At 47.6% G+C, this 14056-nt stretch overlaps 1 protein-coding gene across 1 annotated transcript; it reads left to right on the forward strand.

Annotated features, from left to right (window-relative positions):
* Nucleotides 1–6427: 6427 nt before the first annotated feature.
* LOC4352099 (putative cyclin-dependent kinase F-2) lies at nucleotides 6428–7791 on the forward strand. The gene has a single exon (NM_001423468.1). The coding sequence runs from the start codon at nucleotides 6585–6587 to the stop codon at nucleotides 7566–7568; it is 984 nt and encodes a 327-aa protein (NP_001410397.1). The 5' UTR covers nucleotides 6428–6584; the 3' UTR covers nucleotides 7569–7791.
* The last annotated feature ends 6265 nt before the right edge of the window (nucleotides 7792–14056 follow it).

Raw genomic sequence — 14056 nt, forward strand, 5'->3', positions numbered from 1 at the left:
CAGCTAGTATCTATCAAAACTCTATCTAATTTTACCAATGTCCTGCTCGCCACCGTCCTCGGATTTTGCCGGTTGGTGGCTTGCTGCCCGGCAGTCTGTTGGCGAAGATCGACTACAAGATGTTCGACGCCGGGGTCATCCTCGTTACGTGGTTGATTTGGAAAGAGCGCAACGCACGAGTTTTCGAGGGAACAGCCTCGTCGGTCACACAACTGTGTACGATCATGTGTGATAAATGGGAAACGTGGAAATCAGCAGGGCTAGTTAGCTCATTGAGTGTTGCCGCAGCGCCAACTTTAGGGAGATTATAGCCTTTGTAACTTGCTTAATGTTGTAAAGGTGGTGCTCTGACGCACTGCATTTGTGCCCCCTCCCGCGGGGGGGGGGTGGTACAGTTTTCCTTTTTCGGTCGACGTTCTTCGCCGTCCCGGCGAAAAACTTTTACCAATGTGGGATATCCTCTATTGTTTGACCAACTTGGATTCCTGAATGTAGATTATTTCTGGTTTGTGCTCTAATAGTGTTGACAGCACTAGTTCTCTCTTATCTTTGTCACCAAGTCCTCTTATATTCCAAGAAAGGATTTTCATTGCGATTGTGCCGGGACTCTAGGGAAACATGCGGAAAAACAAAAAGAGGCCGGTCTGGTAGCCAAAAGAACCTCCTTGGGCCTTAGCATTCCTTTCCAGACCAAAAAGAAAAACAAGTTGTCGCCAAAGAAAAATAAGAGGACAAAAGTAACTAGCGGCGTGCCCATCACTGTAGAAAGAAAGAAGGCACCAGGGTGTTGTCGGCAACAGAGGTGGCCAGCTTGTCATCGCGGTCGGAGTCGGAGCTTCACGTCATTGCCGCGACGGTGGTTGGGCTCTCAGTCTCCATGTTACTGCCTGGGGAAGACGGGTTCAACGACATGGATGAGGAGGAGAGCAGCGGCGGCGTGTGCTAACGAGGAGGAGGAAAGAGAGAGATGATGAAGGGTTAGAGGATGGGAAAGAGGAAGGGGGAGAGGAGGGGAAAGAGAGGGGTGTTGACGTGAGTTCCACAATGTTTTTTTTACTATATAAGTGCCACGTCAACATTATATAGGTGCTACATCAGTCGAAACTGAGGGGGTGTTTAGATGGGACTGAAACTCTTTAGTCCCTGTCACATCGGATGTTTGGACACCAATTAGAAGTATTAAACGTAGACTAATGACAAAACCCATTCTATAACCCTAGACTGATTCACGATACGAATCTATGTGAGCCTAATTTATCAATGATTAGCCTATGTGATGCTACAGTAAACATTCTCTAATATGGATTAATTAGGCTTAAAAAATTTGTCTCGCGAATTAGCTCTCATTTATATAAGTAGTCTATGTTTAATACACCAATTAGTGTCCAAACATCCTATGCGATATGGACTAAAGTTAGTCACTGAATCCAAACACCACCTAACGTTCAAACCGTCTGGGACCTTTTTTTTTTTTTGCACTAAGTGTCAAGGGACATGATGATATATCTGGTATTACGGTTTATGGATAAATGTCGGACTCGGCAACGGTTTAAGAGTCCAAAAGTGAACTTAGCCCACGCAGTGTGCGCTTTGTGTCATGGGCCTTTTGTGAGCTGAAAGTGTGCGCATGTGGGCTAATTAGCATTCTCGGGCCCTGATAGCCAGCCCCCACGTGCGCAGGAAGCGGCTTGTGTTTGCTGGCAGCCTGGCAGCGGGACTTGCCCCAAGAGAAGAGACGTTTTTAATTTGTTTTTCCACTCAATAATTTCTTGAATGATCTTTGTATTATTAAAATTAATTGTGTAGTTATGAAATTCCGCAGAAATCCAAGAGTGTTTGACGGAACAGAGAATTTATAAAAATATAACAAGCCAAAAATGTTATATAATTTTTATTCACTTGATTTACTTCACTTCTTAAATGATGTACAAATTATTATAAATTCTATAAAAAAATTTATATAGTTTTAAAATCTGTGGAAAACATCAAGGTGTGAAAACATAATATAATTACATGCTATGGTGAGATGTAAATATATGTACATATATAGTATTTGTAATTTTGTAAGCCAGTTGTATGATTGCCTCAATCTAAGTTCCATCAACATGGCAATCTATAACGTACCATGATATGAAATTAGGAATTGTACTGGTTCTCAACATAGAAATGAACATTTCTTCTCAAAAAAAAAAGAAATGAACATTTGACTGAGTCATAGAAGATTAAAATTTTCCAATATATGAGATAATGCCTATCTTTGTTTGGAATCCAAATAAGATATTCTATGTCGTTGAGCCACCATGTCATTAGTGTGTGCCACATTGCGAAACGGCATGTAGCCTTGTGGTTACAAAAGTCTCAGTAGTATCTAAGGTCCTACTAGGTTTGACTTCTTATGGGAGCGAATTTTCCAAGATTTAATGGCGTTGTGCTTTCAATGGTAGGCGACGTACTGTCACGCCCAGAAATTTAGCCCAAATTTCCAGACTTTTTTGTGTATTAAATCCCTGTCCAGGACCAGCCAGGGTACACAAAACGACAAGTAATAAACAGTTCCAAACGTAAATAAAGCGTAAAATACTTACAGAAGAGGCACTTAGTCCTCACACCGAAACAAAAGCAGCAGCAGTGGAAAAAGGCGATCCTAGCGGGGCTTCAGCTCCACTCCACAGGCAAAACTCAACTGGGGTCTGAGCCTTGGTCTTCCAACTTCGTCTTCAGCTCAGAAGCACTACACTTCTGAAAAGGGGGAAATAATAGCAAGGCTGAGTACAACCACCGTACTCAGCAGGCCACACCAACGATGCAGACGTGCAAGGGGATTCAAGAATGGCTTGTGGCTATTTGCATAAAGGCGGTTGTAAAACATTTTGTTTAGCAAACAGTAAAACTGTTGAATAATTAAGGTAAATTAGATCTTCACTGATCAACGCTACACCACGTTGAACAGGCCCAACCAACCCACCTGTACTACAGTGCATTGGGTCGATTTATTAAGTGTGAGACTAATCACGGTGAATCTGGTCGATCGCCCATAACCGCGGGCACGGCTATTCGAATAGTTTTACTCTGGCCAGAGGTGCACAACTGTACCCACAAGACACAACCCACATACATGTCACCGCGTCATCATGTGCCCATGATGCACACGTCACCATGTCGAATGATTGTGACGAGATCCTTCGCATAACCCTCCCCTAACCATCCACACCACGCTAAGGTTTCACCCCCACCCCTCAAAAGGCAGTGGGCGGTCCCCTCTTGCTCCGCGGTGAATCCGGCAGCTGGACAACCGGACACCCCGGACGACCCAACTCCATCACGCCCACCCTCGCCACCGGTGCCTAGGAAAGGGTCGAGCTATACTTCAGATCAAGCAGTTACCCACTCCCGCTTGTGGCAAGCGCTGTAAGTCTTCCAGGGTTTCCCGTGAACCGGTCCTTAATTGCCATGGGTGCGACTCACAAAACCATGCACCCACAGCCCACCATTTCAGTCGCATTTTAGTTGGATAATTATGACCATGAAACATGGCCAGATGTCTCGAGCACGCAGCTCAACAAGATACTAGGAGGTCTAATACTGCAATTATCCCATTGACTGAGCTAGTGGTAATTAAGCATGGCTAAGCATATAGTTCTAGCTAGGTCATCAAAGTAACACAAGCTAGGCGATTTATTACCCACGGTTGACAAAGAACATATATCAAGTAAACATGGCACAAGCGAGCAGATAGGTAAACCCTGATCCCATGTAATTAGCAAAACATGCATATTTATTTGCAAATGGTAAAACATTTATAAATTAGGAACAACATGCTCAAGGGAAATGTGTGACTTGCCTTGCTTCTTCACTTGGATTTTCTGAACTCTTTTCCTCGCGACCGCGATCTTCCGAAACGACGGATTCTACACGCTGGCACGTAAAACGAGGAAAAACCCTAATAAAACCAAGGAAACAGTACATAAAAAGTAAACAAACATGTAGAACTCAATTTTAGATGAATTTTGCAATTTGAATGGCCCAATTCGGAGTTCGAATGAATTAGATATGAATTTTAGAAGTTTTGAGCCATTTAAATGGATTTCTATAATTATTAATGATTTATTGCGCAATTATCAATTATTTTCTCAAAGGAAAAGGCATTCGCTGACGTCAGCAAGGGGCCGGCGCCGACAGGTGGGCCCCACTCGTCAGCGGCACAAGGGGCAAGCACACGGTGGACTCGATCCACCGCGGCCGAGGCGGCACCGTGGACCCGGACCACGGAAGTGGTCCACGGGACCGACGGCCTGGATCGGCCCAAAGCCGATCCAACGGCCACGGGTGGCGCGGCTGGGGCAAGGCACGGCTCTAAGCCGGCTGGCCAAACGACGGCGCGCGGCAGCGCGGCCACCCGCGGCGACGGCCGGCGATAGCTCACGCGGGCGAAAGCGGCGCACGCGAGAGAGCAGCGGCGTGGCGCGGCAAGGGGGAGGCGGCAACCGGCTGCCCGGCACCACCGGCAATGGCGCGGGCACGGAGCGCGGAGCGCGGCGGCAGCGACCCGGTCGGACGGCCACCGGCGGCGGCAGCGCGTCGCGAGGACGCCCGGGAGGTGGCCGACGAAGGGGAGAAAAAGAGAGAGGAAGGGGAGTGCTCACCGAGATGCACGACGGCGAAGGGGCGGCCGACGGCAAGGAACGGTGGCGGCGGGGCTCCTCAGGTAGACGACGCGACGGAGCTCCGGCGACGGGCATCGCTCGGGATGGGGCGGACGGGCTCGGCCTCGATCGGCGACCGAGGAAGGAGGAGCTCCGGCGGATTTCTGGCAAAGAGGGGCGGCGGCCAAGGTCCTCCTCGTCCTTGCGGAGCTGAGGGAGGCAACGGCGCGGGTCGGCGTCGACCGAAGTGGCGGCGCGACGCGGCTGGAGTCGGCGGCGACGGCGGAGAGAGGTGGTTCGCGTGGCTACGGCGCTACGGAGGTGGAGAGGGGAAATGGAGCGGTGGCCGAGCTTGCCCGAGCGGCGGCAACGCTGGCGGTGGCGGCGGCGCAGCGCGGAGACGGCGGCGGCGGCTGAGGCACGCGGCTGGAGAACGCCGGCGAGCGGCGGCGATGGGGACCGGCGTGGGGAGAGCGGGGAAAAGCGCAGGGAGCTCGGGGTGGAGTGGGAAACGAAAGAGGGGAGCACGAGGGTGCTTTATATAGGGCTCGGGGATGGAGATCGTGCCCGGGAGAGGTGGGATCGGCCGGCGACGTGGGGAGGCGAAGTGGAGCTCGGGATGGCAACGGTTTTCACGGGGCATGGGGGAAACGGCGCGGACGTGGGCGGCGACCGCGCCCACGCACGCACGGGAGAGGGAACCGCGAGAGGAAGGCGGCGACGTGGGGAGCACGGGGCGGCTATGGCGGCGGTTGGGGCGACGGGAGGTTGGGGAAGAAGATGACAGGTGGGGCCTCGGGTCCCACCTGTCGGGGAGAGAGAGAGGGGAAAACGGGCGAGGGAGGTAAAGCAGACTTGAGGGAGAGAGAGCCAAGCGGGCCGAGGGAGGTGGCCGGCCCGAGAGGGAGAGAAAGGGGGCGCGCGGGCCGCGGGAAAGAAAGGAGGGATTGGGCCGAAAGGGGCCCAAAGAAAGGAAGGAGGATTTTATTTGTTTTCTTTTTTATTTAATTGGTTAAATGATCTTTGTGACTTTAAAATTATTTCTTGAGCTCCGAAAATTTGCGGAAAAAATCCAGAGAGTATTTTGGGGCACAAAGAATATTACAAAATATTCTCGGCCAATGATTTTTAAAGGAAATTTTAATTTCCTCTATAATTTCACTTGATTAAGTTGATTTAACTTTTATTTAATTTCTAGAAAATGTATTATTAATTGATTTTTAATCCCGAACGAAAATCGGGGCGTTACACGTACCCATTGACAGCAAGGCGCCTATGGTGACTTCGTCAATCTTAACGATTTGATGGCCCAGTCTTCGAAGATGCACATAGGTGTAGTGTTTGCGTGCGTGTCTTCATAAGAGTGAGTGCGCGATGATTTATTACAATGGAGTTGTGTGTGTGGATAAGTGGCACGTGGGGATAGGGGAAATTCTCGCGAAAACTGTCCTACGGATATTATTTACGGGCATCTAGTTTACAACTGTTTGCGATTCAAAACTGGCCTTCCAAGCCGGCCCTACGACAACAAACAATCCACTAAAAAATAGGACCAGAAAATACCAAAAAACAGGTCAATCTCCATATACGTACATTGCGGCAGTATACGAGCTAACAGACCTAACAAACGGCCTAACCCCTCCCGTTCCACTTCCATCCACATCCCCACCAGGCCACCAAACTCTCTCGGGCCGAAACGGTCAACGCGTTTACCGGTGGCATAACGACCCGCACCGAGCCAGGGCCACCGACTCGCGTCGCGTCTCCTCTCCTCCCGCGCGCGGGGCGCGCCTCCACCCTTCCTGCCGCGTGATGTAACTGAAAAACCCCTCGATTCCCCTACAAGAGACCACACGACTCCACCACCAACCACAAGCCGCCTCTCCCACACCCCCGGACCCCGTCGCCGCCGCCGTGGCCTCGCACGCGCACGCACACGCCATGGAGCGCTACGAGTGTCTCGGCAAGATCGGGGAGGGCGCCGCCGGCGTGGTGCACGTGGCGCGGGACCGGACGACAGGGGAGACCGTCGCCGTGAAGCGCCTCCACGGAGGGATCGGCTGCGGCGAGGAGGAGTGGCTCCGGGAGGCGCGGTGCCTGCAGGCGTGCCGCGGCCACCCGCACCTCGTCGAGCTCCGCGCCGCGCACCGGGAGATGAGGAGGGGCGGCGGCGGCGCGTGCTGCTACGTCGTGATGGAGTACGTCGACGGGCCGAGCCTGTCGCGCGTGGTGCGGGAGGAGCGGCGCGGGAGGCCGTTCCCGGAGGCCGAGGCGCGGCGGCTGATGCGGCAGCTCCTCGACGGCGTCGCGGCGATGCACGCGGCGGGGGTCATGCACCGGGACCTCAAGCCGGACAACGTCGTCGTCGGCCCCCGCGGCGACCTCAAGATCTGCGACTTCGGCATGTCGCGGGTCACCGCGGCCGGCGCGCCGCCGTACACGTCGCCCGTCGTCACGCTGTGGTACCGCGCGCCGGAGCTCATTCTGGGGTCGCAGGAGTACGACTCCCTCGTCGACACGTGGTCGCTCGGATGCATCATGGCCGAGCTCCTCGCCGGCGCTCCGCTCTTCCCCGGGAGGTCGGAAATGGACCAGCTGAACAGGGTGTTCGACACGGTCGGAATGCAGGACATGAAGTCGTGGCCGGGCTTCGCTCGCCTGCCGCGCGCCGAGTCCGCGCTCTGCAGCCGCGCCAGGCCGCCGAGCAGGCTCCGGGAGATGTTCCCCAAGCTGTCCGCCGCCGGGTTCGACGTGCTGAGCGGGCTGCTCGCTTGCCGGCCGGACAGGCGGCTCACCGCGGCGGACGCGCTCCGGTGCGCGTGGTTCACGGAGGCTGACACGCCGCCCGACGCCACGCCGGTCACCTGCGGCAGCGCTCGCTTCACTCCCTGCGTCTCCGGTGTTGCTGACGCAATTGTTGTATAAACAAGTTAGAAAAAAACAGAGCAAGCTGGTTTCATGGCCAATTGGAAGTAAATTAATTCTTTAATTAATTGTAGATTTTGTACTTATTTTGTATTCTATTGGTTGAGCAACAGTTTTGTATAACCACGTTCTTGGGTGATTAAAGAATTATAAGGGCAACGTGCTTTGTATGGGTTTTGTCAGGTGATTCATTGTAATCTTGCATGGTGGTTGGTGGAAAGCTCCTGGAATGGGACATTTTGCCAAGTTGTGTGTTGTTGGTTAGTCGTTTCAAAGCTGTATTTTGAAGCAAAAATAACACAAAATGTTTTTGAAAACAGTAATACAAAATGGCAAGGATTGGCAAAGATATGCCAATTTGCAGTTGCAGTACTGTTGCACAAAGCTGTGTGCCCTGTAATCCTCACCCTTTGCTTGGAGGAGGAATTTCAGTTTTTCAGGGTAGTGCTGTTTATGAACCATTGAAAATATATGCTTCCAGGTAAATAAAAAATAAGCGATTTTTGAAATACTTCCAAACGCAAAAAATGCATTTAAAAAGTATTAAATTGTTAAAAACACTTGGACCTGTAAATTTTGTTATGTTTTGGACCTGCCAATTCAATGAATATAGAGGAAAGTAGTATTTATAAGTCAAAGCAAAGAAAATATTTACTGACAACACGACCGCCTAAGTCAACATCTCTGCTAAGCGTTTGCCTACCGCTAATGCTCAAGATCTTGACTCTTCCTTAATCTTCGCAATAAGAGCCACCGAGGATAGCTACTTATTCTGGAAAATTCTCTAGTTCCGCTCCATCCAAACTTCCCAAGAGATTAGGAGAATCAGGGATCTAGTCCCTTTCTTGGGTAAGCCCTGGCGAGTTACTAGAGTTTTCCACCAATCGTGGACTGTGGTCACTTGTGCTCAGTTTGCCGGTCTCATGGGCTCACAGGCTATTCAGGTGGCAGTCGCGTTCCAAAATCTCCTTGTGTATCTACACTCCGCCATGAGGCAAAGAGATGTTTCCTATGTGCAACATCATTACGGACAGTAACCGCTATTCTGCCATCCTCCGATCCTAGTCACAAAACAGAGTTTTAAATTTTTTTTGTTCAAAAAAACACAAAACAGAGTTGAGTTTGTGCTATACTGCAAACTATAGTTTTTCTCCAGCTTCCTAGCCATGAACCACAAGATAGTTGTGTAAGGAACAAAAGAATAACTTCTATATAAGTGCGATAGTCTGGACAGATAGGCTGAGATGACTTTGTTGTCACAGGAGTTAGATATCAAGCCACGAGTATTGGATTTTTTTAAAAAAAAAATTGTATTGAAAGATATGCAGAAACATTATAACTTTTTTAACGCTACTAGCCTACCATATCTAAGGCCTTGGGAATATCCAATTTGAGGAGGACATGGGGTTCTATTTTGATCATGCTTCCAGACTTCTGACCAACATGCAAAAGAGCTCAGTAGCTCCTATTCAGTGAAAGAGGAGGATTTGCAGATCATATATAGTATGCCCTCTTGTGATTTAAAGGGTTTCCCCTTTACATATCTTGGGCTTCTCCTCATTGTTCAAAAGCCTACTATAACAGATTTGCAAGCTCTAGTGGACAAGGTGGCTGACAATCTCCCATTTCAGAAAACTTCTACCATGAATCGTGTCTGGCGTCTCGACACAGTTAAAGTGGTTTTGCCAGCTATTCTGATTTCGTTATGATTGCTATGGATATTCCTATCTAGGTGATCAATGCAATTGATAAAAGACAAATGTGCTTTCTCTAGGCAGGTCAGGAGGGGGCTAATGGTGGAAATTGCTTGGTTTCCTGATAATGGGTATGCTGGCCCCATATGTACGGTGGTTTGGGAATTAATAATTTTGAGTATATGAGCTGAGCTCTCTGCATTCACTGGCTATGGTTACAAAAATAAAATGATAGCACTGGTGCTTGGCAAAGGCTTCCTCTTCAAGTACCTTGCAGTACTCATGCTCTCTTTAGTATATATGGGTTAGGGCGTCGTTTAGCAAAAGAACCCCTCGGCTTCCACATTTTAGAGCGCAGTCCTAATTCGTGAATTTTCTCTCCTTCGCATGCAATATCCGACTTTTGTAAGGGCCTATCTGTGAATTGACACCTCAGAGGAACTTTTCGCGGGGATCTCGATTGAATAACGCACAAATCGGAAAGCTTTTTAGCAAATTTTCACCGCGAGCACAGTAACTTCGCCACAGTAAAATCTAACGTGGCACATCCCAGCGCTCGCCCCTTCGGCGTGCCTTAATAATATGCGATGGCTGTTGAATCAATAGTTGGTAATGGACAGTCCATATTGTTTTTGTCGGATGGATGGATGCAAAACATAACCATGGCAGAGTTGGCACCTATTCTGGTAAAGATGATCTCAAAAAATATTAGCGAGCAATATACTGTGACACAAGCTTTAGAAAATCATGGGTGGACTGCTGATATTAAAGGGCACCCCCTGTCCAACTCATTGTTGAGTGCCTGAGAGTTCGTTACGTGGTTGCGGTCTTCCAGGATGGCGTCCCAGACTAGCATCATTGGAAGCTCACGAGGTTTGAATCGTACACATGCAAACCATCATATGAGTCGAGTGTGTTACATTTTCAGCAAGATTGCTAACCACATTCTAGTCGTGTGTGTGTTTTTTGGCAAGTTTGGTTTCTAATTCTCCAAAGATTGGGTCTGACCTCCATTACTCCAAATCAAGATGCAAAGCACTTCTCTAGCTGGTGGTCCAAGGCAGTAAAAGGCATGGATAAAGATTCCAAAATGGGATTCAAATCGCTTATTACATATTCTTGTGGCTATCTGGAAAAACATAAACGATTGCATTGCATGTTTAATGGTGTCAATTCTAGTGTCTTGGTTGTCATTAATGATGTCAATCCAAGTGTTTGGTTGTAATCCAAATAATGGCAAATGAGTGTAGTCTTTGGTGCATGGCTGGAGCTTCAAAGCTCAGCGAGTTTCTTAGTATGTCACTGACCGCATTAGGGTGTGGTCGATTGAGTTTTCTTCTTGTAATTGTAAGACTTTTTTCTATGTACCGTGAGGGGGTGTTACTAATTTCTTACCCGTGTTCTTTTTGTCTTAACAAAATGCTACGCCGATCTCCTGCCTATTTAAGAAAAAAATATCTCAAAAACACAAATTAATTCAATTACACATTTTGGCAAGTAAATATGCACCATCATGGGTAAGATTCTTTTTGAATTCGAAAACGTGTTTCTGACTACAAATGGCAGCACATTACAGGAAAATATTTAGAATGGCGATTTTATGGCATTCACTCATGGCCATTAATGATTTTATAACTGGTGCAGTTATCCTTTTATCATAGTTGGCACTGAGTCATTGACTGCGGGTTTTGGCTTACCGCAATGGAGATCACCGGAGAGCCATCTCTCTGCGCTGCTACTGCTGCTGCATCAGGCAACGATGCTGCTGCCATTGCTGTAGTGCGTTCAGCGAGGTTCAGGAAGGAAAGGGCCAGGGCTAGTGATGCTACCCGAGCTGCAGAGCGCAAGAAGAGGAGAGCCCTGCATCAAGCAGCAAGGACGCTTGCTCCGGCACACAAGCAGGCTGCCACACCTATTCCGGCAACCACAAGACGACCAAGCGCGGTCGTTGCAACTAGCACGCCGACTGCTCCTAGCCAGACTACTGCACCAAGCCTGGCCACCATACTCGTTCCGGCTACCACAAGCGCACCTAAGCCAGCCACGGCATCAAGCCCTACAAAGGTACCAGCTTTGTCTGTCAATCCCATTCTATCTATCATAGGCGTACCTAGTCCAACCACCACATCAAGCCTGGCCACTACAACAACCTCGACTGCAGTGTTGTTCCCTAGAAGCACACTCAGCTCTGCCTCTACACCAAGCTTCACCACAACATCTAGCCCAGTGACCGCACCAAAGTCCAGTACCAAATACACTGTGGCCACCGAAATCGTACTCAGCCCAGTCTTTCCACCCAGCTGCCAAACAACTTCACCATGCACTGGTGGCATGCCCATTTCCGCAAATCGCAATGTAGCGTTCAAGAAGGAAGGGTCTAGCATATGCGCTACCACTCGCGCCGCAGAGCGCAAGAAGAGAATAGTCTTGCAACGAACTTTTGTGTTACCTAATCAAGCCACTACACCAAACCCTGCTACCATGCCTGCCGCTGTCAACCGGGCTGATGTAATAAGTCTCCCAAACACACCAAGCCCCGATGTCATGCCCACAATAGCTGCCACGGGCTAGCCAAATACTGCTAATTGGCCCACTACTCAGAGCAACGAGGAGTCGAGGAACTTAGGGGAATTTGCTCTGGAATTAACAAGATCAAATTTTGAATTTTACAAGGGCAAATCCTGGTGATCATACTTTAATTGTTAGGTTCTCATGGAATATTTTTTTTAATGGTTGGAACCAGTATCGTGTGAAAGTACTTTGTGATAAGAATGTATTGAAATAATTTTTTATGTATTGGATGTCATTGTAGTTTTGACTAATTTTTAGTCAAAATGTAAGTGGGTTGGATTTTAAAAGTATATTTAACTATTAATTCGAAGGTAGGTATCATTCATCAGTTGTTTGTTTACGATGGACTATATGTTGTCACTTATGTTTGTGGATGGTTGTGGGATTACAGTGGGGCCTCTATTATGGTTCAAAAACCTTGATATTTAGATGTTGCTTGTAATTTACCAGTGCTACGTGAAGAAGTTGTGTACGAATTCGTAGAAGGGACCACAAAAAAACAGAAGGGGAGTTATTTTTCAACAAAAAAAAAGTGAATTTGTCATTATTTTTCTTATTATCATTGCAGTGTTTTTAAGAATTTGTAATGTATTTGTATTTCATGCCTGATCTTTTGGGAAAATAGGCATAAGCCATGCCTAAAGTTTAAAACATTTATTTTGAATTTAAAAACTAGTTACTGATGACTGGTCCCATTTTTGGAAGAAACCAACATTGTCTTTGGAACGGTATTGAGTACGGAGTACCTTGTATTGAGTACCTTGCACAAGATCAGTGTTGTGAACCTACTTCTACTGTTCAGTTGCATGTAGTGATGAAATTACCTAAAATCATGAGTTCTGGAGAATAAGTGCAGAAGGCAACCGCTATTTAAGGCAGAGACCTTTGAAATGGAAATACTGTGGAGACTTTGCTGACAATCCCTAAACAAGTTGTAATAGGGACTCAATCATACCTAGAAGCAAGCGATGGGTGGGAAGCAAGTCAGTATCGTTGTAGGCTCATACCCTAGAAGTACTGATTAGAGAGTTGGACAAGTTGGTTCGCATGTTAGAATACATTGATTTACATGCGTTTGTAAGTAGATTGTCAATATAGGAGGTTATATACAATGTACATGAGTGACAGTCACATCTCTCAAGAAAAATAGATTAGTTTGCCCACAGGAGGAAAAGAAGATAGATATACATCATGATTTGTAGAGAGATCTTTCAAAGATGAACAATGTTCATATAGATCATGAAACTAAGCAAAGAAGGACTCCAAAAGAAAATTAAAAAACAATCGACTCCCTACTTCGCTTCTTCCGATTCGATGACCAAGATAATAAAGCTGACGGTGGCGACACGAAGAACAAGGTTGACTGCAAGAAGATAGACCGAGACAGAAACCCAACAAGGGTCTCTCACAAGTGGAGGTGAAAGTAGACTCGATAAACAGGAGAAAAATCACTTTGGCCTTGTATATGCACTAATGATGACAAAGAAGGGCGTCAAATTGGCATCAACAAACTCGCTGGAGTTTTTCTGAAAGGCTAGCGCATTACCTTGTCGTTGTGGAGGAAGAATACCTTCCACCAGATGACAAATCAGATACACCTTTGTTCCAAAACGCCTGGAAGGAACCCTATCTTTAAGAGCCTCTACCTTGGGTTATATATATGGATATCTCCATTACCACACAAATAAATCTCATTTGTTGTGAAGGTTACCACACAATGAATCTCTTATTTGTTGTGGAGGTTACAACAAATAAATCTCTCATTTGTTGTTGTGGATGTTACAATACAATGAATCTCTCATTTGTTGTGGAGGTTATAACGCAATGAATTTCATTTGTTAATGTTGACTTTATTCTCGTCTCTTACAAAACGGAAGAGCAACAGGCAGGCTCGGCTCGGTCGGCTGCCTCGCCTCGCCACGCCCACGGCCGAGGCCGACTTGGCACGCGCACGCGTGTGGCAGTCCAACCATCACCTCAACCGGTCAACAAGGAATCTCCAATATCACCCTATTTAAGTTGAGATTCGTCCACCTAAATTTTTAAGACAGTATTATTGTCTGTAACATTACTTGTGGGCTCTTGAGATTTTAATTGAATTAAATTGGGCCTAGCCCATTTATTCCAACAGATATATTAAAATTGGAGAATAGAGATTAGTGGATTAGTGATTACATTACCTGATTGCTGAATGCTTTGCTGATTAGAGTAGGCTGTTGGTGT

The sequence above is a fragment of the Oryza sativa genome, chromosome 12 (assembly GCF_034140825.1).
Source record: "Oryza sativa Japonica Group chromosome 12, ASM3414082v1".
Lineage (NCBI taxonomy): Eukaryota > Viridiplantae > Streptophyta > Magnoliopsida > Poales > Poaceae > Oryza > Oryza sativa.

What these genes read in the sequence shown, in the direction of transcription:
- LOC4352099 (NM_001423468.1), top strand. Translation starts at nt 6,585, where the DNA reads ATGGAGCGCTACGAGTGTCTCGGCAAGATCGGGGAGGGCGCCGCCGGC.